Source organism: Mobula hypostoma, chromosome 6, assembly GCF_963921235.1.
Source record: "Mobula hypostoma chromosome 6, sMobHyp1.1, whole genome shotgun sequence".
NCBI classification, from domain to species: Eukaryota; Metazoa; Chordata; class Chondrichthyes; order Myliobatiformes; family Myliobatidae; genus Mobula; species Mobula hypostoma.
In genome coordinates, this window is record NC_086102.1 from 117,936,742 (window position 1) to 117,960,617 (window position 23,876).

Here is a 23,876-nt window from a genome sequence, read left to right on the forward strand (position 1 = left end):
TTTCTCTGGAACACTTTGCCTTCTAAAGAGAGAGATGCAATAATTGTATAATATTTCTCCTTCGCTACTAATGGATAAATTTACCTGCGCAACTTTAACTTCTCAATGGATTTTACATTTATTGATTTACAAGATCCAATGGTTTACACTGTTTGTCTATTGTCAAATATTTTAGTTTAATTTTGCAATTTACTTTGCTCAGTGATGGATCACGGTAAATTTCAACATTTAAGAGAAATTTGGTAGGTACATGGATGGGAGGGGTATGGAGGGCTATTGTCTAGGTGCAGGTCGATGGAATGGAGTAAATTAATGGTTTGGCACAGACAAGATGGCCCGAAGGGCCTGTTTCTGTGTTGCAGTGTTGTATGACACTGATTCATCCCTCACCACCTTTTTTTTTTGCTTGTTAATTATCATCTCCATATATATTGATTATACTCTGTCCTTTTGGTACTGTGTATAATTTTGTTCTCCTTACCTAAAGAAGCATGTACTTCCAACAGGAGGATAGTGACCAGGAACAGCAGGCAGGTCTGATTTATAAAAAAGGTTCAATCTTAGGTTTTTTTCTTAATGTAGAATGTAAGTTGAAATTAAATATTATGCAAAGCTCTGATTCAAAGTGATTCTGCGCAAATGTACTTCAGTGGACGTATCATTTACTTCTCATCAATTTATTCAACATGCTCACAAAACAGGAGGAGCTCAAAAAGAATAACAAGTCCAATAATCAACACAATTAGCAGAACAACATTAAAAAGCATTGTGCCACAAATGTAGAATCCTCCAAGTCTGGATTATTTCTTCAAAGGCAAAATGAAACTGATGAAAAATGAAAGGCAAGGTTGCAAACATCTCAAGCATAACAGAAGTCAGGACTTATTAGTGGTGTTTCTCCCTCTTCATGAACACTGAAAAGAAATTACAACAAGCATCAAAGCACAATTAATTTGTTTATAGCGCAACACATTTCAAATTCTCAAATATCAAGAAAGCAACCATACAGTATACGCTCCCCTAATGACCTAGTGAGTTGTGGAAGCTAGGATATAATAATGCATTGAGAGTACTTAAATTATTCAGCGTAATCGCTGGTTAATTTTAAATTCATTGACCTGAACTTAAGCAGTGACAGAAATGCCATAATTTCCCTCAGCATTCGTTCATAATTTAGTCAAATTAAGTATTCAACTTAACTACGAGAAAGGGCTTGAATGTTCATATTGACCCTATCTGTGCCTATTGTAATATAACCTTATTCTGCTTTTGCTCTTGAGGACAAAATTCTATTCCCATTTTTGTACTACCCTATTTTACTAGAATCTATAAATATATGTATATCTAATTCTTAGCTTCTAATCATTCAGAAAATAATGATTTTATTTTCTTAGGATCAATGACTCACAGTTCTTCACAATACAATACAATCTATCATTATTTTGTCTATTTAATCCATTATTATTCCCTCTACATCTTTCTGCCCCACTACATTATTGTTGTACCCTCTGGTATTTTTCAGTAAATTGAGGGAAGAGGTGGAATAACATCAGCAATATAAAATGTGACTAAATTACAAGTTAAATGCCAAAATCTTTCAGTGACTTAAACTTTCAGCATAATAATGCTCGCAGACATGGTTTAAAAGTATTTGCATAAACTAGTACACTATAACAAATCAGCAAGTACTCTTGTATGGGATCATGGTTTGATGAGCACAGTCGTCCTTTTAAGCACTGAACTACACTTAAGTCATTAAACAACTTGATAACATGAGCATCAATTTCTCTAACTTCTGGATATTTCTTCACCCTCTTCCTTCTGGCTCCCCTCTTACCCCTTCTCCTCACCTGCCCATTAACTCCCTCTGGTGCCCTCCTTCCCCTTCTTCCAGTTCACTTTCCTCTCTTATCAGATTCCTTCTTTTTTAGCCCTTTACCTCTTTCACATATCATCTCCCAGCTTCTCACTTCACACTCCTCTCCCACACACAGACCTTCCCCCTCACCTGGTTTCCTGGTTTCTCCTATCACCTGCTAGCTTGTACTTTTTCCCCTCCTCCCTCTTATTCTGGCTTCTTCCCTCTTCCTTTCCAGTCCTGATGAAGGGTTAGGCCCGAAACAATGACTGTTTATTCCTCTTCACAGATGTTGCCTGCCCTACTAAGCTCCTCCAGCATTTTGTGAGAGTTATTCTGGATTTACGACATCTGCATAATCTCTTGTGTTTATAAAGCAGTAAATTGTTTAATTATCTGCCCAATACATAATGGAAGTAAAACTGATTGACATCAGTAGTACAAAATAGGTTCATGGTAATTCAGGGCCCATATTACAATGCAACCAAATTTCTTCTTAATGTACATTTGTCTATCATTAATACTTCTGTCAATAACGCTTCGCACTCTACAACTAAGATTTCAAAAGGCTCAATAATTTTCATAAACTGTTTCAATTCAACATCAGATAGGCTGTGGTCTTTAAGGGAAAATCTTGCATGACAAATCTATTGAAATTCTTTGAAAAAATAACAAGCATGATCAACAAAGGAAAATCAGTAGATGTTACGTACTTGGATTTTCAGAAGGCTTTTGGCCAGGTACCACACATGAGGCTCATTAACAAGTTAAGAGCCCATGGTATTAAAGGAAAGATACTAGCATGGATAAAGCAGCAGGCAAAGAGTGGGAATAAAGGGAAACCCTTTCTGGTTGGCTGCCGTAACTAGTGGTGTTCTACAGGGGTCTGTGTTCGGACTGCTTCTTTTTACGTTATGTCAATGACCTGGATGACGGAATTGATGGCTTTGTGGCAAAGTTTGTGGACGATACAAACTTAGGTGGAGGGGCAGGTAGTTTTGAGGAAGTAGAGAGGCTACAGAAGGACTTAAGACAGATTAGGAGAATGGGCAAAGAGATGGCAGATAGAATACAGTGTTGAGAAGTGCATGGTCATGCACCTTGGTAGAAGAAATAAATGGGTAGACTATTATCTAAATGTAGAGAAAATACAAAAAAAACTGAGGTGTTAAGGGATTTGGGAATCCTTGTGCAGGATTTCCTAAGGGTTTATTTGCAGGGTGAGTTGGTGCTGAGGAAGGCAAATGTGATGTTAGCATTTATTTCAAGACAACTAGAATATAAGTAAAGATGTAACATTAAGGGTTTATGAAACACTCGTGAAATCTCACTTGGAGTACTCTGAGCAGTTTTAGGCCCTTTATCTAAGAAAGGATATGCTGACAATGAACAGTGTTCAAAGTAGGCTCACAAATAAGATTCCAGGATTGAAAGGCTTGTCATATGAAGAGCTTTTGATGGCTCTCAGCCTGTTCTCACTGGAATTAGAGGAATGAGGATGACCTCATTGAAACCTATCAAATGTTAAAAGGCATCAATAGAGTGAATGTGCAGAGGATGTTTCCTATGGTGTGGGAGTCTACGACCAGAGGACACAGCCTCAGAACAGTAGGACACCTGTTTAGAATGGAGATGAGGAGGAATTTCTTTAGCCAGAAAGTGGTGAATCTGTGGAATTCATTGCCACAGGTGGCTGTGGAGGCCAAGTCATTGGGTATACTAAGGCTTTTGATTATTCAGAGCATGAAGGGATATGAGGAGAAGGCAGGAGATTGGGCTAAGAGGGAAAATGGATCAGCCATGATGAAATGGTGGAGCACACTTTAATGGCCAAATGGACTAATTCTGCTCCAAGAAAATGTAAGATGAAATTCTGGACACTCTTAACACATACCATCTATTCTTTGGTATTTGAAGATAACCGTAGTTTTAAGATAGCAGATGCCAATTCGACAATTGTGGTCAGAGCCAAGCCACTCAGAAAACCTTTGTTATTTGCCTTTACTTCTTTTAATGCTTGAATGATATCATTCCTAAACACAAATCAAATTACAAATTACTTCACAGCTACAATAACATAGAAATATAAAAGGTTAAGCTACATATTGCATGCATGTGCATCATGTAATCTCCTGTAAAGCAAGCTATACCTGATCCCCCTTAAGTGTTACAAACCCAATATGTAACTATCCATAATCGACTCAGTTATTCACAGGTTAACTTAAGCTGAGTTAGCTGATCCAATTGTGACAGTAAGACAGTAAGCTACAAGAGGGAATACACGAAGATTCTTGTATTTTGCCAATCCTTGTTGATAGCTAGCATGAAAACATAACAGACCTAGGCTTGGCTACATCTACCACTTCATTTTTAAATAGCCTATCAATGAATACTTCTAGCTTCACGTGTGAAAAATACAGAAGCACCGGCATATTGATGTAATGTCTAGAAGTTAGTAATTTCAAGAATGGAGGAAAAATTCGAAGGCATATTCATTACATTTTTAAAGAAAAAAAATGATGTGTGTATTGAGCATCTATTTCGTCTGCATTGGGAATACAAAATACAAAGCAGGATGTATTCAAATAAAATTTAAAGAGCTGAAAGTAAATGTAATGCATAGGAATGCAAATTAAATATTTTAATATTTTAAATATTAAATATATTTTAGAAACAATGAATTTACAAGATATAATTGAGAGCAAGTTTAGATAAAAAGTCTTAAGACAAAAAGGGGTTGAGAACAATACACATTCTAGAGCAGTTATTTACCTTAATTATTAAAAAAAAATTAGTTCCTGACCTGTTTGCTTCAGGGTGCAATTCCAAGAGAATCTTCATTAGTTTGATGAAACTACTCAAGTTAGCAGAATTTGGGGGAATGAATGTTCCTGTTGCTGTAGGGGTGTCTTGTAGACACTGCATCTGTTTATATGTCCGTCTGCTCATCTAAAAACATGAACACCAATTAAAATATAAGTCTTTATTTTGCTGAAGTTCCTAGTTTTTGGTAACCTTAGATTATATTAAACTGCTTATAATAACTGTTTTAATTGCAATTATTGTTGGAATAATTGACAGCAGTAACAATTCAGACAACTTCTATAGATGTACCATGGAGAACATCACTGTCTGGTAGGGGGAAGCTACTGCACAGGACCAAAAGAAGCTACAGAAAGTCATACAATTAGTCAGATCTTGGGTGCTAGCCTCCATAGTACTCAAGACATCTTCAAGGAGTGGTGTCTCAAGAAGGTGATGTTCATTATTAAGGACCCTCATCACCCAGGGCATGATCTCTTCTCACTTTTACCCTTAGGAAGGAGGTAGAGAAGCCTGAAGGCACACACTCAGCAATTCAGGAACAGCTTCTTCCCCTCTGCCATCCGATTCCTAAAGGGTCTTTGAACCATCAACACTACCTCACTTTTTAATATATATTATTTCTGATTTTGCACTATTTTAACTTTATTCAAAATACACATATACTTATGGTAATTTATTTATTTATCCTTTCTATATTATCATGTATTACATTGAACTACTGCTAACAAATTTCATGATACATGTTGGTGGTAATAAATCTGATTCTGATATACAGTACAGTGGTGTGATGACAATCAGAGTTTGTGTGTATTGGCCCAGAGGTAACTATTGATGAGAACATCAAGGATTAATACATCTGTTCTTTTCCAAAATTGTGCAGTGGCATCTTTTATATTCATCTGAAGGCATATATGGGCAAAGGGACCTTTAATACCTTCAGTGCCACACTGGAGTTTTGGTCAGAATTTTGTACTCAAATCTCTAGAGCGGAAGAAATCAACTAACATCTGACACAGAGGTGATTGTAAAACAAACTTAACTACAGCTGTGCTGAGGGCACATCCTGATTGAAGAAATATAAAAGATATATAGCACAACAAACAGAATTGCTACTTCACAGCTTCAAGGGTCCAGGGTCAATCCTAACTTAAGGTGATCTCTCGGTTTTGGAAATTCTCCCTGTAATCACGAGGACTTTGTCCCCCACATCCCAAAACTGTGCTGGTTGATTAGTTAACTGCTGTAAATTACCAATCAGCGTAGGTAAACTTCAAAGTAATCAAAAGGGAGTTCGATAGCACATGAGAGAGATAAGCTGTAAGGCTTCAGAGGAATGAGGGGAATGGAAACAATTTGCTGAAAACCTGTAATAGTTCCCTTCTGTGTCATTAGTAAGCGTGCAGCATGGTTATCAACTAAGCAATATTCTGTCAGATTAAGAGTGTAATGGCATTGGACAAATGCTGTCCTTACAATATTTGAGACAGAAAGTCTGTTTAACTTTCCCTATATCCTAAAATGGTCATTTCCTCCAACACAAGTGCATGGAAGCTGTACTGTATGCCATCATACCACGTATACAGATGCACTTCAGTTAGTTGTCTAGATGATATTGGAAGCATCTACCAAACCTGCAGCATCTACCAGAAGAACTAAGTCTGTATGTCACTGGAGCACAATCACCTGCAGGTTCACTCCCACACCTAGTTACATTCTATCCTGACAAAAGTGTTTTAATTTTTCATTACCTAAATCCTGGAACAAATTATATGGGACCTTTGGAGTTATAAATTTAGACACAGAACAGCATGTGCAAATCACAACTAATTTCTAAAAAATACTGCTTTGGATACATTTGGAGTATTGTGTCTTTTTCTACACATCTCACAGATAGGCTTTAGATTGTGTGCATTAGAAATTTAGTAAAATTATTGGAGAATAAGGGCCTTTAGTTGTGTGGCAATATTTAAGAAATGAGGTTGGTATCCTTGGAATAGAGAAGATAATATGAAGGATTTGACAGAGACGTTTAAAAACTCATATAAGGTATAGATTGAATACAAGAGGAAAACTATTACTTCAGAGAGATCAAGACTTAGAGGATAAAGAGCAAGATAGCAATGGTGTGTGGTGTCTCTGCAAGCTGCTCTCAGCATGTCTATTCATTAGATGCATGATAACAGCTCTACTCATATACATCTCAATTACTCTTAAACAGATTGTGTGTAATAAAGACAAATTCAGTCTACCTCATTGTGGCTCTTGCACCTTATTAGTCTACCTGCACTGCACTTTCTCTATTACTTCCTTTTTCCTTTGTAATACCTTGATGTTCTTATGTTTGAAATGATTTATCTGAATGGGTTGCTAAATAAAGCTTTTCAGTGTATCTTGGTACATGTGAGAATAATTAACCTGTTATAAAAGGAACGTGGTCAGCAAAAGAACTAATAAGTGTTTTTAAATGCATGAATGGATATGAAATTTTAGATCACTTTGTTTAAGATCCAACAAGCGTAATGAATATTTTAGATCTCCCTTATGCAATGAAAAAAGGGTTAATTCCCAGTTTTGTTGTAAGGGGGATTTTAGGAAAAAGAAACCACAAACAAAAGAATTTCATGGTCAGTTTGAAAAACAATTCAAAAACCTAGGGTCTTAAATGTAAACAAACAAAACTATTAAGACTGGAATACATAATGGAAAGGCATTGCCTAGCAGTTAATTTACAGAAATGTATTCCTTTAAAGCAACAAGAACCCATTAACAAAAGTAGCCCATCTACAGCTGTTGGAGAAATTAAAGACAGCATTAAATTAGAGGGAAAAAATCTGTTAGGTCAATGGATTGGAAGCACCAAAGAATTCTGCAATGGAATAGGAAATTGATAAAAAAAAAGAAGACAGAATGAGAAGGTAAACTGGTAAGAAACAAAACAGATGGAAAGAGCTTCTTGGCATGTAAAAGGGAAATACCAAGCTAGGGCAAGTGTGGGCTTCTTATAGGCAGAGAAGGGAGAATTTATTTCTAGGAATAAAGAAATGGGTGAGAATTAAACAACTCTGTTTTCACAGGAGACACAAAACAATGGGTCCAAAGAACAGACCAACAAAAATAAGAATCCAGAGGGAATACGCTGTCGTTAGCCGAATCAAAAGTGGTAACAAATCGGCATATAGGAGAAAAATTGAAGATATGGTTGAATGGTGTCACAACAACCTCTTAATGTTAGCAAAGCCAAAGAGCTAATATCGACTACAGGTACAACAGCACCTCTACTTAGAAGTTTTCATATTTCGGCATGCCATTTAAAATTTTGATGAACTTCTAAGGATGCACAGTGGAAAATATTCTGACTGGTTACATTATGGCGTGGTATGGAAATACCAAAGTCTACAGAAAGTAGTGGATACAGCCCAGTATATCACAGGCAAAATCCTCCCCACCACTGAGCACATTTACAAAGAGTGCTGCCACAAGGAAGTAGCATCCCTTATCAAAGAGCCCTGTCATCCAGACCATTCTCTCTTCTCGCTACTACCTCTGGGCAGGAGATACAGGAACCTTAGGTCGCATACCACCAGGTTCAGTAACAGTTATTACCCTACAATCATCCGGCTCCCGAATTGGCATGAATAACTTCACTCCTCTCAACTATGAACTGAAGCCACTCAAGTGTGTGTGCACATGCACTCATACTGGAGGTCCTGAGGGCAGGAAGGGTGTGTAGCTGGAGCTGTGAGTGTGCAGTGCTGCCAAAGCCAGGGTACAGAACAATGTAGTGAGAGACGTGGGTAGGTTTGTGGCCCCAGAGTGCTCATATATTTTTCTGCCCCTTTTAAAATTGTTGGTTCACTGGAAAATTATACTACTACTTATGACATGTTTAAAATATGAAATAGAAGTGTGCTAGGGTATATTAGCAGTAAAATCTAGTTCAGCTCTACCAAAGTTCCATGAATGCTGGGTTATTGTAGTTTTAAGGCACAAATGAATTATTTTTCTGCAACAGTCATCTGCTCTGTTCCAGAACCTGATCACTTTTAGCATTTTAAAATATTTTATTCATATAGTTTCACTTTATGTCCTTTGCTCAAAATTATAAATTTGTATTCCTTGGTCCTTGAACCATTTGCAATTGAGAACAGCTTCCTATCTATCACGTTCTAAACCAGTCTTGATCTTGTCCACTACACTTAAATCTCTTTTCAACCTTTTCTACAAGAACATTTTCAGCTTTTCAGTCCTGATTGTTCATTCCTAGAATCTTTACATTAAATCTATATCTGAAAAATCTAGATCTTTCCGAAGTGTAGCAAGTAGAGTTTTCTATGTATAATCCAGCCATTGTTTTATACAATGTCAATGAAACTTATCATATTTCATACTTTGCTTCTTTATGAATCTCAAGTCTTCATATACTTTTGCAATCTGCATTTAGTCCATGTTGTCTCTGCTGAAGTATATCGAGGCCCTCCACTGGTTGGGGTTGACCATGGATATTGCATCCTAGCTGTCTATGTGATATGCAAACCAGGGCAGTAGGATATGAAGAGCAAACTACAGGTCGACCTTCACTAATCTGACTACTTGTAATCCGGTTCCTTCGATAATCCAGCACTGATTATGCTTAATGTGATGCTTCTGTAATTTGGCATTTTCACCAATCTGGCACTCCTCAGGTCCCAGTGGTGCCGGATTAGTGAAGGTTGACCCTTATTGCCCATGCAGCAGGCTCTCCTTCTCCACGCAGCTGCTGATTCCAAAAGATTTGTAGAGACTGATACCGTTTGGCATCAGCGGCGTTGCAGGAATTGCCCGTCAATGTTGAACTCAACGTAGGACTGCGTTAGGGACTCCAGCTCCAGGTTCTTCCTTGGGATTACTCCCAAAGCCTTCACCATGAGTGGGTATAGCTGCAAGACTGTGGGAGTTTGAGATCAGAGTTTTCCTTCTCTTAGGTGAACTGCCAATCATGGCTGACAAGCCCCATCTGTCTGAAGTGACAGGTTTTAAGGTGCCAGTAACCCACCTTTGCCCCTTCTTGTATCAGTAGAAGCGGTTCTGCTGGACTTAGTCGTCAGAGGCCATTTGAGAGCATTTAATAGGTAGTGGGAGATTATCTCCTCTACCTGCCCCCAGCTATGAAAACCTTATGATTGTATTGCTTTACTCTTTACTGTATTAAATTCCACATGAAACTTGCCTCTCAATTCAAAATAATGTTTATCATCACTGATATTGCTCAGGGTCGGCAACCTTTTTGCCTCTGTGGGCTGGATCATGTATTAATGAGCAGACAGTGGGCCAGGTAAGTGCCATAAAAAATTGAAATATGGGAATTATCCATTTAAATACATCAAGTTATGTTTTGCCTCAAATTAATGAATAACACATGCTAGAAAATCACGTGCTTAACCAAGGATGCCAATTAGTAATGAAAGAATTCATTTTAGTTGCAATTTATTTCAATCAAGGCATCTTTTGAATATATTAAAAGGACACAAAGAATCTTTAAACATAAATGTATGAACATGATGCACTGAATGGTGGTAAATTAAGTATAATAAAAAAGAAAATTTTAATGCCAACAGTCGATAAATCAATGTGAAACTTGATGCTGTTTGTTGCTTGAAAGCTTCTCAATATTGGGTGTCAGACTTGTTGATGCCAAGAGCAAGACGTTATCCAGATGGGCATCAGTCAATCTTGTTCTCAAATGGTTCTCGGTGTGCTTCATCTTTGAAAATAATTGCTCACACAGGTAAGTGCTGCCAAACAATGCCATCTTTTTTGCATGGTCAACATTCTTCGATAAACTCTCCATCTGTAAAAGGCTTCATCTTTTCTGCAATACATTTTGAGACTTCGTAGCTGGCACGGGTATTTCTTTCATTTTCACTGCTTTCCTTGGCAAAAAAATGACGTTTGTTTTCCCAAAACTAGACTTCATTCGCTCAACTTCGTCTTTCCTTGCTTGCCCGGTAAACTTTTTAAAATTTCCACTATGGCGGGTCTCGTAATGTCGCCTGATATTTGCCACCTTCTTCATAGCAACATTTTCTAGGCAAATGAGACAAACTGGTTTCCCAGCCTGCTCGATGAAGAAGTAATCTAGTGTCCAAGTGTCTTGGAAATTTTGGCACTCAGTGTCTACCTTCCTGCGTTTTGCATTCATTACCATTGGAATTTTTTTCTTCGATTTTATTTTGAGATGCGAGATATTCAACAAGTATTGTAGCACATGTAAATATCTTGATATTTAGCGTGGATTTCTTGTTAAAACTCAGTGATGCTGTTTCTGTTTACAAATTTGAACAATCCTATCTGAAAACCCGTGCATGCACATAGAGTATCTAATACATATTAATAAGGTAGTCTGCCTTCCCGTCATTTGTTTATACCAGTGTTTGGTTTGGAACAATATGGAACCTGGGGCCAGTGTAACAAGACGCCATGCATGTCCATCAGTGTGGTCGCGTGAAACACTCAGAGTAAGGAAAAATTGCTCATGGGCCGGATCTGGCCCACAGGCTGCAGGTTGTTTACCCCGATATAGATCATGCAATTTGCTTTGTGGTCACAGTACCGTTTAAGATATAAAGATTACTAAAAGCCACAAAATAAATAAATGAATAGCACAAAGAGGAATAACAAAGTAGTGTTGATGAGTTCATAGACCATATGGAAATCTAATGACAAAGAGGAAAGAAGCTGTTCCTAAAATGTTGATTGTGGGTCTTTAGGCAGCTGTACTTTCTCCATGTTAGTAATGGGAAGAGTGCATTGTTAATGCTCGAACAAGGACTCTTTTTTTTCTTTTGTTTAAACAACTTTACTTTCAACGTCCTCCTTCAAAGGCTGAGAGCCATCACCTTTACATCCTATAATTCCTCTCTCTCCACATGCGCGCACATGCGTAACGGGGGAGTGCGCATGTGTACTAAATACTTACGTCAAATGAAGTGAACTCAACAACCTGCTTCTTTTTATGTATATATTAAAAATTTTAATTTGAAGAATATTAAAGAGAATTCAAATGTCCCTTAGGCTATGGGAATTAGTTCTAACCCTTGAAGTTAATACAATTCTTAAGGTACCAAATGCTTTCACTAAGTGCCTTTAACAGTACAAGAGCTGGAGCTCCCTTCTTTGTGAGACAGTCAGCTACTTGATTCTTTGTAGTTGACCATAACACATGATGAATTTTCTGTGTTTGGACAAGTTCTTTGATACTGCTTATCTCTAGGTGAAGTTTCTTTTCTGTAACAACTTGGTGGATTTGATGGCATCATCCAAAGAATAGTTATCTGTAACACATGTTATATGTAGACTGTCCTTCTTTGGGTCACCATAGAAAAGCTCAGTGTGGCCAGAAAAACAGCCTCATAAACCCAATCCTTTTCTTCCTTCAAAAAAAAAGTTGTATATTTATTAGCGCATTCATATCATCGTCTTTGTTCAAGTCTTCTACTGAAATTCTCATCGCTGTCTCTCTTGTTCTTCCTGAAAGCAACAACACAACAGCCAAGGCTTGCTTCGTCTTCTCCAGTTCTGTAACATGAATCATATTCCAATTTCATTTTTCCAGCTTTCATAAGGCTTGCTCTCACCAAATGCTGAAGGGATCCTACAATTAGTAACCATCCTCTGCTACCACTGTTAACATCCAAACAACAAGGACACATTTTTCTTCTGTTTGAACAACATTACTTTCGTCATCTTTCTTCAATACCTGAGGGCCACTACCTTTACATCCCACAATTCCTCTCTCTCCACATGCGTACACGTGCATAACAGGGAGAGTATGCATGTGTACTAAATACTTATATAGTCCAAATGAACAGAACATGCATGTCCTGAATTAAGGCACTTAATGATGGTTGCCACCTTTCTGAGCCACTGCCTCTTGAGCTACTGCTATCCTTGTTTAACACACCTTCAATCCGTAACTTTGGATCTTTACCTGCATGCTCATGTCCAAGCCATTAAAATATATGACAGTGAGGAATACCTCTGTCCACTATACTTTCTGAGAAGCAACTATTTACCACTTCTCTGTGTTCTTCTTTTAAGTTTTCTGCTACTAATCATCAAATTCAATTTTGCTAAGCAGTCTTGTGCGGGACTTCATCAAATACTATCTAAAAATCATGTAGAAGATATCTTCTGCGTTCCCTTTGTCAATATACTCCATTCTAAAAGCTTGCCCACATCAGTCATTGACTTCACTAGCCTGTAGTTTCTGCCATGTCTCTGCACCCCCTTTTGAACAAATGCCACTTTCGAAGAGAAATCTAAAGCAGAACCTGATGAAATCCTGACGAAGGATCTTGGTCTGAAACATGACTGCTTATTCTTCTCCATACAGGCCACCTGACTTGCTGAGTTCTATAGTATTTTTTTTCTGCTGTTCAAGATTTCCAGCATCTGCAGAATCTCTTGTGCTTATAAACTGGAACTAAGCGGTTCTCCAGTTCGAAGTGTAAAGTTTAAAGTAAACTTATTATCAAAGTACATATCAGAATCAGCCTTAATATCACCGGCATATGTCATGTAATTTGTTGTCTTTGAGGCATCAGTACAATGCAATACATAATAATAGAGAAAAACTGTGGATTACAGTATATTAATTAAATAGTGCAAAAATAAAAATAAAAACGTCATGATGTAGTGTTCATGGGTTCAATGTCCATTCAGAAATTGGATGGCAGAGGGGATGGCAGATTGCTCAATGACATTCCAAATATAAATATATCAGATCCTATCTGTCTGAAAGGAACCCAGTACATGTCTGGAAGAAATCCAAGGGAATAAATTCCAGGGCACAAAACATAGACGTGCATCAGGTATACAAGATAAAACTTAACCACATCAGCCTGATTTCCATTGAGATATGCATGTTCTTATATGGATAATATAGAGTACAACAATTATACTGATACATTCAAGCTAGAAAACAATTTTGTTACTCAGAACATCTTCTGTTTAATCTGGATCTATTATCTCAAGTTTTTATAGATGTGAAACACCTGCAACCCAAATGAGGAGCTGTTCCAGAAATTAAAAAAAGCAGAAATATTAAATGGCATCCCAGAAATAATTACAGAAGATGGCGAAGATCCATTATGGAGACACAAGAGACTGCTGGAATGTAGAGCTACACATATAAAGCTGGAGGAATTCTGCTGGTCAGGTAGTATCTATAGAGGAAAATGGACAGTTGGCATTTCTAGTCGAGTCACTTCATCTGGACTGATAGATAGAGAAGAGATAGCCAATATAAAAAGGTGGAAGGTGGCAGGATTAGGTGGATCCAGGTGAGGAAAGGGGGAGGGCAAATGGGGAAATGGAAGATCTGGAATAGTGTCAGAAGCTGCAAAGTCTATAGGTATGAGACATAGGGCTGAAGATCATGGTATCTGACAGGACAGAAGGTAGAGAATGGAATAGAGGGAGGCAGGGAGGGCAGTCCAGATAAAAAGGTCTGTACCCAATATGTCAACTGCCCATTTTTCTCCATAGATGCTACCTGACACACTGAATTCCTCCAGCCTGTGTGATGGGCCAGATTTACATTTGCACAGGTGGCCTTGCTAATTGCTTCAGGAATGCAACTACAGAAATGAGTATGCCAACTGGGTGGCAGTGGTGTAGCTAATAATTACCTCTACACAACAACCCAGGTTCATCCTGACCTTTGGAAGGGTCTGTGGTATCACATGTTCTCACTGTGAACACACAGGCTTACTCTAGGTACTCTATTTTCCTGCAACATCTTAAAGAGGGATATCTATTAGGTTAATTGGCCATTGTAAATAGATCCTAATGTGTAAGTGAGTGGTAGAAACTAGATGGATGTATAGGGATGTGGCGTACATAAAATACAGTTACTGTAAATGGGTCCTTGATGGTCAGTATGGATTTGGAAAGCCAAAGAACTCTGTTTCCATGCTATATCACTCTATGAACTGAACTAATGCTAAACAGTAATTCTGGTACTATATACTGTGTTTATATATTACTGACATTGTGGTTAAGCTGAGAACCGGTTGCAAATTTATCAGTGGATTGTTCCACTGTCAGTGATGTGGAGAAACTGCATGTGAGGATTAGTGCTGGCAGGCTGCAGGTGTGGTGTAACCACTCTGCAATGAGATGCTGCAGATGAATAGCGCCTGCTTTGCGTATTGGTATACCACCAGGAACTTATGGTCAATCTTATGATGGAACCTTCACTGCACAGCTCTTGACAGTTGAGAGGTTTGTTTATGCTAGTGCTGACAGTACCCAGCAATAGAGTGCATTTAGTGTGCTGGTTGGGGTCTACCCTCAGATCTGTAATCTCAGTGCTGAGCAGCTACATCACTTGCCTCAAAGAATACCAACTCTCACAGGCAGCCTCTCCCCACCGAGTTTTGGGGCTATTCAATGCCAGGGCAGTGCAAGCGGAGGATAGAGATTTATGCCTGGTTCACAGCACTCAAGTTTCCAGAAGGCAGGGGTTTGTACCAGATTCCTAAAAGAGCAATGCATATCATAAGCAGACCCAGAGTGGATGAGAGGGGGAGGATACCTACTCAAGAATGTTTGGACTGGAGGACCAAGAAAGCTAACATATCAATATTCTACAGGATTGCACAATGCAAGGTACTTGTATATTTGCTCATAAAGGACATTTTTCCCCAAAGCTGGCTCTTAAGTACAACCTTTTTCCCCCTAGTACTGACTTAAGAAGAAGTCCTGTGCAATTTAAAGTCTCCTCCACTTACATCACTCTTGAGTTAGGCAGTATTATCCACATGCTTAGCTGCACTGTGCCTCTGTATCCAATATCAACAGGTCCTTCCCCATATGTCAATGCACATGCATTCGTATTAATGCATATGGATTTAATATTAAACAAAATATCTTTCTAAGTAAAGACAACAGGCATTTTATATATTTTTTCAATACCTTATGAGAAGCTGCATAATGAATCTTTGTTAATTCAGAATAAGAATCCCATTGACTGTCCACTTTGAATTTGGTATCCTTTGTAGCATGGTCTTGCATCAGATGGTGTTTCTTCAGTGGAAGCAGTGGATGATTTTTAAGTACAGATATCATGTGATCTCCTGAGATTTTTGCCATATGGACTTTAATGGGCATTCCATGATATTCTCTTCCATTCATTTCATCCACTGCTAACTTGGCAAAGCTGGGAGAGTCAACTTTCAGAACTGCACACCTGACAAGAGCATAAGCAAAAATATTTATACCATGTCTCCAGTGCAAAAACTTGCAGTTCCATATCAAAATTAAGCAACTTTAACTAAGTGGTAGTTGCTGAGGGATTTACTGATGTATCCTTCAGCTCAAAGCATTCTTGCCTTTTCCAACTGCTGAAAGTGTATTCTGATAATAGCAAATCAGAGAAAATAGGGCCTTTGGAACTGAATAAATGTGGCAATCAAAATCAGTCATTAAGAGTTTTGGGGAGTGAACAATAGGAATGTGGGATCAAAAGGACTGTGGGGAGTTGATATTGCATTACATAGATTTTGGTAAGACCCTTGAAAAGGTCTCAGGTGGAAAACTGGTCCAAAAGATGAGGGACCGTGAGATTCAGAAGTTGGTAAATTGGATCCAAAGTTGCCTTGGCAATTGAAGCGAGGGGGTGATGATAGAGAACTGTTTTAGTGATTGGATGCCATCACTAGTGATTCCATATGGCTCCGTGTTGAAACCCTTGCTGTGCATAATATTATGATTATGATTATGAGGACACGCAGTCCCCTTTTATTGTCATTTAGTAATGCATGCATTAAGAAATGATAAAAATGGTTTTCCATAATGATATCACAAAAACACATGACAAACTGACTTAAAAACTAACAAAAACCACATAATTATAACATATAGTTACAACAGTACAAAGCAATACCGTAATTTGATAAGAACAGACCACGGCATAGTAAAAATCTCAAAGAGTCTCTCGAAAGTCCCATCATCTCACGCAGACGGTAAATCTCCAGCGCCAACTTGCCGATGCAGCATCCCAGAAGCATCCAACCACAGTCCGACTCCGAGTCCATCCAAAAAACTCCGAGCCTCTGACCACCTATTCGACACTGAGCACCGAGCCATCTCTGCCGAGTGTTTCGACCCCGGCCCCAGCAACAGGCGATAAGCCGAGGATTTGGGGCCTTCGTCTCTGGAGATTCTCAATTGCACAGTAGCAGCGGCAGCGAAGCAGGCATTTCAGAAGCTTCTCCAGATGTTCCTCTGCGCTTCACGGCTGTCCCCATCAAATCTGGATTGTGCATGGCACCCCTAGTTACACATATTGATATTCATTTGGAATGGCTGTGCACGCTGCATCACGCCATCTTCTCCTCCCTCCCTTGAATATACTTGAATGATTTGGAAGTGGAGCATGGTCTTAGGTTACAGCATGACATTGAAAGGTGGGTGAAATGGGTTGAGAAATGGCAGACACAAAATGTTGGAGGAACTCAGCAGGCCAGGCAGCATCTATGGAAAAAAGTACAGCTCACATTTCCACCTGAGACTCTTCAGCAGGACTAGAGAAAAAAAATAAGGAGTAGATTTAAAAGATGGGGTGAGGGGAGAGGGAAATAAGGTGATACATGAAACTGGGAGGGGGAGGGATGAAGTAAAGAGCTGGGAATTTGATTGGTGGAAGAGATACAGGGCTGGAGAAAGGGGACTCTGATAGGAGAGGACAGAAGGTCAGAAAGTCAGAATCAGAATCAGGTTTAATATCACCGGCATGTGATGTGAAATTTGTTAACTTAGCAACAGCTGTTCAATATAATACATAATCTAGCAGAGAGAAAAATAATAATAAATAAAATAAAACAATAATAATAAATAAACAAGTAAATCAATTACATATATTGAATAGATTTTTTTAAATGTGCAAAAACAGAAATACTGCATATTTAAAAAAGTGAGGTAGTGTCCAAAGCTTCAATGTCCATTTAGGAATTGGATGGCAGAGGGGAAGAAGCTGTTCCTGAATTGCTGAGTGTGTACCTTCAGGCTTCTGTACCTCCTCTCTGATGGTAATAATGAGAAAAGGGCATGCCCTGGGTGCTGGAGGTCCGTAATAATGGACGCTGCCTTTTGAGACATCGCTCCCTAAATATGTCCTGGGGACTTTGTAGGATAGTGCCCAAGATGGAGCTGACTAGATTTACAGCCTTCTGCAGCTTCTTTCGGTCCTGGGCAGTAGCCCCTCCATACCAGACAGTGATGCAGCCTGTCAGAATGCTCTCCACAGTACAACTATAGAAGTTTTTGAGTGTATTTGTTGACATGCTGAATCTCTTCAAACTCCTAATAAAGTACAGCCGCTGCCTTGCCTTCTTTATGACTACATCGATATGTTGGGACCAGGTTAGATCCTTAGAGATCTTGACACCTAGGAACTTGAAGCCGCTCACTCTCTCCACTTCTGATCCCTCTTGAGGATTGGTATATGCTGCTTCGTCTTACCCTTCATGAAGTCCACAATCAGCTGTTTTGTCTTACTGACATTGAGAGCCAGGTTGTTGCTGCGGCACCATTCCACCAGTGGGCATATCTCACTCCTGTACACCCTCTTGTCACCACCTGAAATTCTACCAACAATGGTTGTATCGTCAGCAAATTTGTAGATGCTATTTGGGCTACGCCTAGCCACACAGTCATGTGTATAGAGAGTAGAGCAGTGGGCTAAGCACACACCCCTGAGGTGCGCCAGTGTTGATCATCAGCGAGGAGGATATGTTATCACCAATCCACACAGACTGTGGTCTACCGGTTAGGAAGTCGAGGATCCAATTGCAGAGGGAGGTACAGAGGCCCAGGTTCTGCAACTTCTCGATCAGGATTGTGGGAATGATCGTATTAAGTGCTGAGCTATAGTCGATGAACAGCATCCTGACATAGGTGTTTATGTTGTCTAGGTAGTCTAAAGCCATGTGGAGATCTATTGAGATTGTCTGCCGTCGACCTCTTGTTGACCCATAGAAGAAAAAAAAAGGGGGAGGACACCAGAGGGAGGTGATGAGCAGGCAAGGAGATAAGGTGAGAGAGGGAAAAGAGGACGGAGAATGGTGAGGGGTGGGGTTGCCATCTCCAAAGGGACCCCACCACCAGGCACATCTCCCCCCCCTCCCCCCAACATTCTGCTTTCCAAAGGGATTGCTCCCTACATGACTCCCTCCTGGCACTTATCCTTGCAAGCGGAACAAGTACTACACCTACCCCTACATCTCTTCCCTGCTATCGTTCAGGGCCCCAAGCAGTCCTTCCAGGTGAGGTGACACTTCACTTGTGAGTCTGTTGGGGGCAAATGCTGCATCTGGTGCTTCCACTGTGGCCTCCTGTTATCGGCGAGACACAACATAGAATGGGAGACCGCTTCACCGAGCACCTACGCTCCATCTGCCAGAAATGGGATCTCCCAGTAGCCATCCATTTTAATCCCCAGTCCCATATGTTAATCCACAGGCTCCTCTACTTTCGCAATGAGGCCACAATCAGGTTGGAGGAACACCACCTTATATTCTGTCTGGGCAGCTACCAACCTGATGGCATGAACATTGATTTCTCCAACTTCCAGGAATGCCCTCCTTACTCACCATTCCCCACCCAGATTTCCAGCATCTGCAGGTTTTCTCGTTTTTGAGAAATGGCAGACGGAGTTTAATCATGGTAAGTACGAGATGATGCATTTGGAAGTACTAAAGAGGCTGGGAACATAAACCATGAATGAGAAGATCTTAGTGAACACCGAAGAACAGAAGTACCTTGGCATTCAAGTCCAAAGCTTCTTAAAGATGGCAGCTTAGGTAAATTAAAAATTAAGGCAGCACTGGGGTACTGGACTACATTTGTCAATGCAGGAAATACAAGAGTATGTGGTTATGCACCGATGTCATAAAATGTTGGTCAGACCTCAGCTAGAGTACTGCTTGTAACTCTGGACACAACACTATAGGAAAGATGTGATAATATTGGAAAGCGTGCAAAGAAAATTCACTAGGATAAAGGGATCAGAGATGTCAACATTCTCCCTCCACAGAAGTATTCCTCTAGCAGACTGTCTATTGCTTCAGATTCCAGCATCTGCAGTCCCATGTTTTCACCAGGATATTGCTTTGGGTGGAGTGTTTCAGTTATGAGAGACTGGGGATCTGTTCTTCCTGGAGCCAATGAGGTTAAGAGAAGAATACGACCAAAGTATATATAATTATAATTTATAAGTTTATATATGGTAACAGCAGGAAATATTCTTCATATCTGAGCTAATAAAACTAGAGGGACATAGATTTGGGGTAAAGGACAAAAAATTAGCTGGATCTGAGGGGGATTTTTTCCACCCAGAGTGCTGAGGACTTGGAATTTACTGCCAGAGACAGTAGTAGAAGTAGAGTCACTAACAGCATTTAAGTCTAGATGAGTGCTTGTCCATTCATTCCTCCCCACTAATCTCCCTCCTGGCACTTATCCCTGCAAGCAGTCTAAGGTGTCATTCACCTCCTCCCTCACCTCCATTCAAGGCCCCAGATAGTCCTTCCAAGTGAGGCAACACTTCACCTGCAAATCTGCTGGGATTGCGTATTGTGTCCGGTGTTCCCAATGCAGCCTCCTCTACATTGGTGAGATCCGTCATAAATTAGGGAATGCTTCGATAAGCCACCTCTACTCCATCCGTCAAATGTGGAACTTCCCAGTGGCCAAACATTTTAATTTCAATTCCCATTTCAACATGTCAGTCCATGGCCTCCTGTTGTGCCAAGATGAGACCACCCTCAGGGTTGAGGAGTAACACCTATATTCTGTCTGAGTAGCCTCCTACCTGATGGCATGAACATCAATTTCTCCTTCCAGTAAAATAAAACTCCCTCCTCCCCTCATCTTCAATTTCCCACTCAGACCTCTTACTTCTTCTCACCTGCCTACCACCTCTACCTGCATCCCCTCCTCCTTCCCTTTCTCCTATAGTCCACCCTCCTCTCCTAGCGATTCCTTCTTCTCCAGCCCTTTATCTTTCCAACACACATAGCTTCACCTATCAACTTCCAGCCATCCTCCTTCCCTTCCCACACCCCCCCCTCCACCTTTTTATTCTGGCATCTTCCTGTTTCCTTTTCAGTCCTGAAGAAAGGTCTCGGGTCAAACCATCCGACTCTTTATTCATTTCCATAAATGTTGCCTGACCTGCTGAGTTCCTCCAGCATTTTCTGTGTATTGCTTTCCACTTCCAGCACTGCAGACATTCTCATGTTTATAAGTACTTAAATTGTCTACATCTCAAATTCTGGAAGATGGGGATTGTGACGAAAAACCAAGTTGTCAGAAGATTGATGCTACTGAGAGAGATAAGTGAGACAATGGAGCAGCATTCAAAAATGTTAATGAGAGAGGAGAAAGAGATAATGGAAAGAGACAGCGGTCTGAGTATTGACAGACCGATTGCTTTGAACTTGAACTGTTTGAAGTTTGATGGATAGGCGATACCCCAGCAGGGGGATAAAAGGAACAGGTTCGCTATGGCAAGACAGACACCACGAGATCACGAGATAACGAGACCCTGGAAAAGCGGTGTACCCCCACAAGTTGGTGGAGTTTGGATGTCTGGTCGCGGGACCGACCATAGACGCACAGGGTGAAAAGGTATGATCGGCAGGAACATGGTGTGTGTGTCCGCCCTCGCCTGGGTGCCGGGTTCACCGCGAAAGAATGATCGTATCCGGAACGGAGGGGTCACAGTCGGTGACCTCCGAAGATAGTAAAAGGGCTTGCCCGAAAGCTAACTGCAGGGAACATCAAAGGTCTGTTGAATCGAAATTTGCATTCGCTCTCTCTCTCTCTCCAATGGCACAACAGCGATTACTGCGAACTGTACTAAGCTGAACTGAACTCTGCGTCACTTGAGGCTGATCATTTTACCCCTAGACCGCGATAGAGCCTGATTGATTCCTGGTATCCTAGTTCTGTGTACATGTGTTTTATTATTGCTAACCTGTTGCATTTATATCCTTACGATTAGAGTACTGTGTTACTTGTTTCTTTAATAAAACTTTCTTAGTTCCAGTAATCCAGACTCCAACTAAGTGGTCCATTTCTGCTGGATTGGCAACCCAGTTACGGGGTACGTAACATAAGTGGGGATCTCGTCCGCGATTTTGAACGCTAAATTTGGGACTGGGTAAATTGATTGGGTTAAAATTCCCGAAAGAAAGAAAGGGCAAACAGCAGAAATGGAGACTGAGGAATTTCTAAAGGTGCCAACCTTGGAGGCATTAGAGGATGCCAGGAAATCAGAATTGGCAACTGTGGCAAAATGGTTGAATCTTTTTAAGGGGAAGTCGACAATGAACAGAGTGGAGATGCACAGAGCTATCATTGAGCATTATGTATCTAAAGGTGTGTTTCCCCAAGGGGAGCTAGAGGTGGTATCTATGGGCAAACCTGGTGGAGAAGCAGTACAGCTGCAGATTGAAAAACTGAGACTCGAGCACGAGTTCCGGGTAAAACAGCTGGAGCGAGAAGAGAGGGACAGGCAGTTGGAGTGAGAAGAGAGGGACAGGCAATTGGAGCGAGAAGAGAGGGACAGGCAGTTGGAGCGCGAAGAGCGAATAAAACAGCTGGAGCGAGAGGAGAGGGACAGGTAGTTAGAGCGAGAAGAGAGGGAGAAACAGAGGGAAAGGGAATTTGAGCTGGAGAAGTTAAGGATGACACTAGCGCAGGGGCCCATGTCGAACCAAGGTGGAGGGTTCAGGGCGACCCAGGAGGTTAGGCTGGTTCCCCCTTTTGAGGAGGCCGAGGTTGATTGGTACTTTCTCCATTTTGAAAAAGTTGCTGCAAGTCAGGACTGGCTGAGGGATAAGTGGGCTGTTTTGCTTCAGAGTGTACTTAAAGGAAAAGCCCAACAAGCTTACTCGGCCTTATCCGCAGAAGGTGCCCAGAAGTATGATGTGGTGAAAGAGGCCATACTCAGGATTTATGAGTTGGTCCTGGAGGCATACCGGCAGAGGTTCCGGAATGCGAGGAAGCAGTGGGGCTGCACGTATTTAGAGTTTGTCCGTGAGATGCAGATGTATTGTGAGCATTGGTGCGCCTCGAAAGGGGTCAACTGGGATTATGACAGACTGCTACAGCTAACACTGATTGAGCAGTTTAAAGGTTGTGTCCCTGAAGGTATGAGACCCTACCTAGATGAGAAAGAGGCAGATACCTTAGCCGCAACTGCTAAGTTAGCGGATGAATACGCGTTGACACATAAAACGAAGTTTACCCTGAGTAAAAGCTACCACAAGGGTAGTCAAGAGGGCGGGGAGAGTCCGCCAGAAAAGTCAGAAAGTAAGCCGGGGACTAGTGAGAAGGATAGTGTAGACCGGGAGCAGTTTGGTAGGAAGTCTCCTGGGGTCATATGCTATAATTGTGGGAAAGTCGGACACTTTGCGTCCAGGTGCTTTGCCCCAAAGAAGGAGACAGGGAAAGGGAAAACGACGGTTCCGACTGGCTGTATTGAGCTGGTAAACAAACCGCTAGGGGAGAAGAGGTCTGATAAAGTTCAGGAAGGGCGCGAGAGGTTTATCTCGGCCGGATTGGTGTCGGTGAAGGAGGGGTCAAACCCAGTTCCAGTACGGATCTGGAGAGACACTGGAGCTTGTCAGTCATCGATATTAAAGAGTGTGTTAGACTTTAGTTCAGAGAACCAGACTGGGGAGGTCAGTGTGATGAAAGGCATTGGGAAAGGGACTGAAGCAGTACCTTTGCACCAGATACACCTAAAAAGCGACTTGGTCTCCGGACCGGTCACGATCGGGGTGAGGCCCGAACTACTGATGGAAGACGTGGAGGTCTTACTCGGTAATGACCTCACCAGCGGCAAGGTGTACCCAGCAGTAAGATTGACAAGCCACCCTGCCAGCATTGAGGCCCCGCCCATGGACTCACAGGTTTATCTCATTTGCGCAGTGACTTGGCGCATGTCCAGAAAGGCTGCCGAAGCTAATATAGATTTAGCGGAGACATTTTTACCAGTAGGGTTTAGAAAGTGAAAAGAAGCAGCGTAGTGAAATGGAAGTTAAGGTAGACTTATCATTAGCAAGGAAGGAATTTATACAGGCACAGGAGCGAGACGAGGAGCTGATGGTTTTGACGGAGACAGCTCTCTCCGAAACAGAAT

At 40.8% G+C, this 23,876-nt stretch overlaps 1 protein-coding gene across 5 annotated transcripts in view; it reads right to left on the bottom strand.

Annotated features, from left to right (window-relative positions):
* Positions 1-671: 671 nt before the first annotated feature.
* Positions 672-23,876, bottom strand: part of rbm44 (RNA binding motif protein 44) — a 118,880-nt gene continuing 95,675 nt past the window's right edge. For 3 of the 5 annotated variants that reach the window (XM_063050002.1, XM_063050004.1, XM_063050007.1), the window contains 4 exons: positions 15,641-15,914; positions 4,662-4,807; positions 3,753-3,891; positions 672-914 (listed from right to left, as the gene is read on the bottom strand). In XM_063050002.1, the coding sequence (XP_062906072.1) occupies positions 3,756-3,891; positions 4,662-4,807; positions 15,641-15,914 (556 nt within the window). In that variant the 3' untranslated portion in view covers positions 672-914; positions 3,753-3,755. Of the gene's footprint in view, positions 915-3,752; positions 3,892-4,661; positions 4,808-15,640; positions 15,915-23,876 lie in introns of those variants that run through there. The other 2 variants (XM_063050005.1, XM_063050006.1) reach the window with 2 other exon arrangements.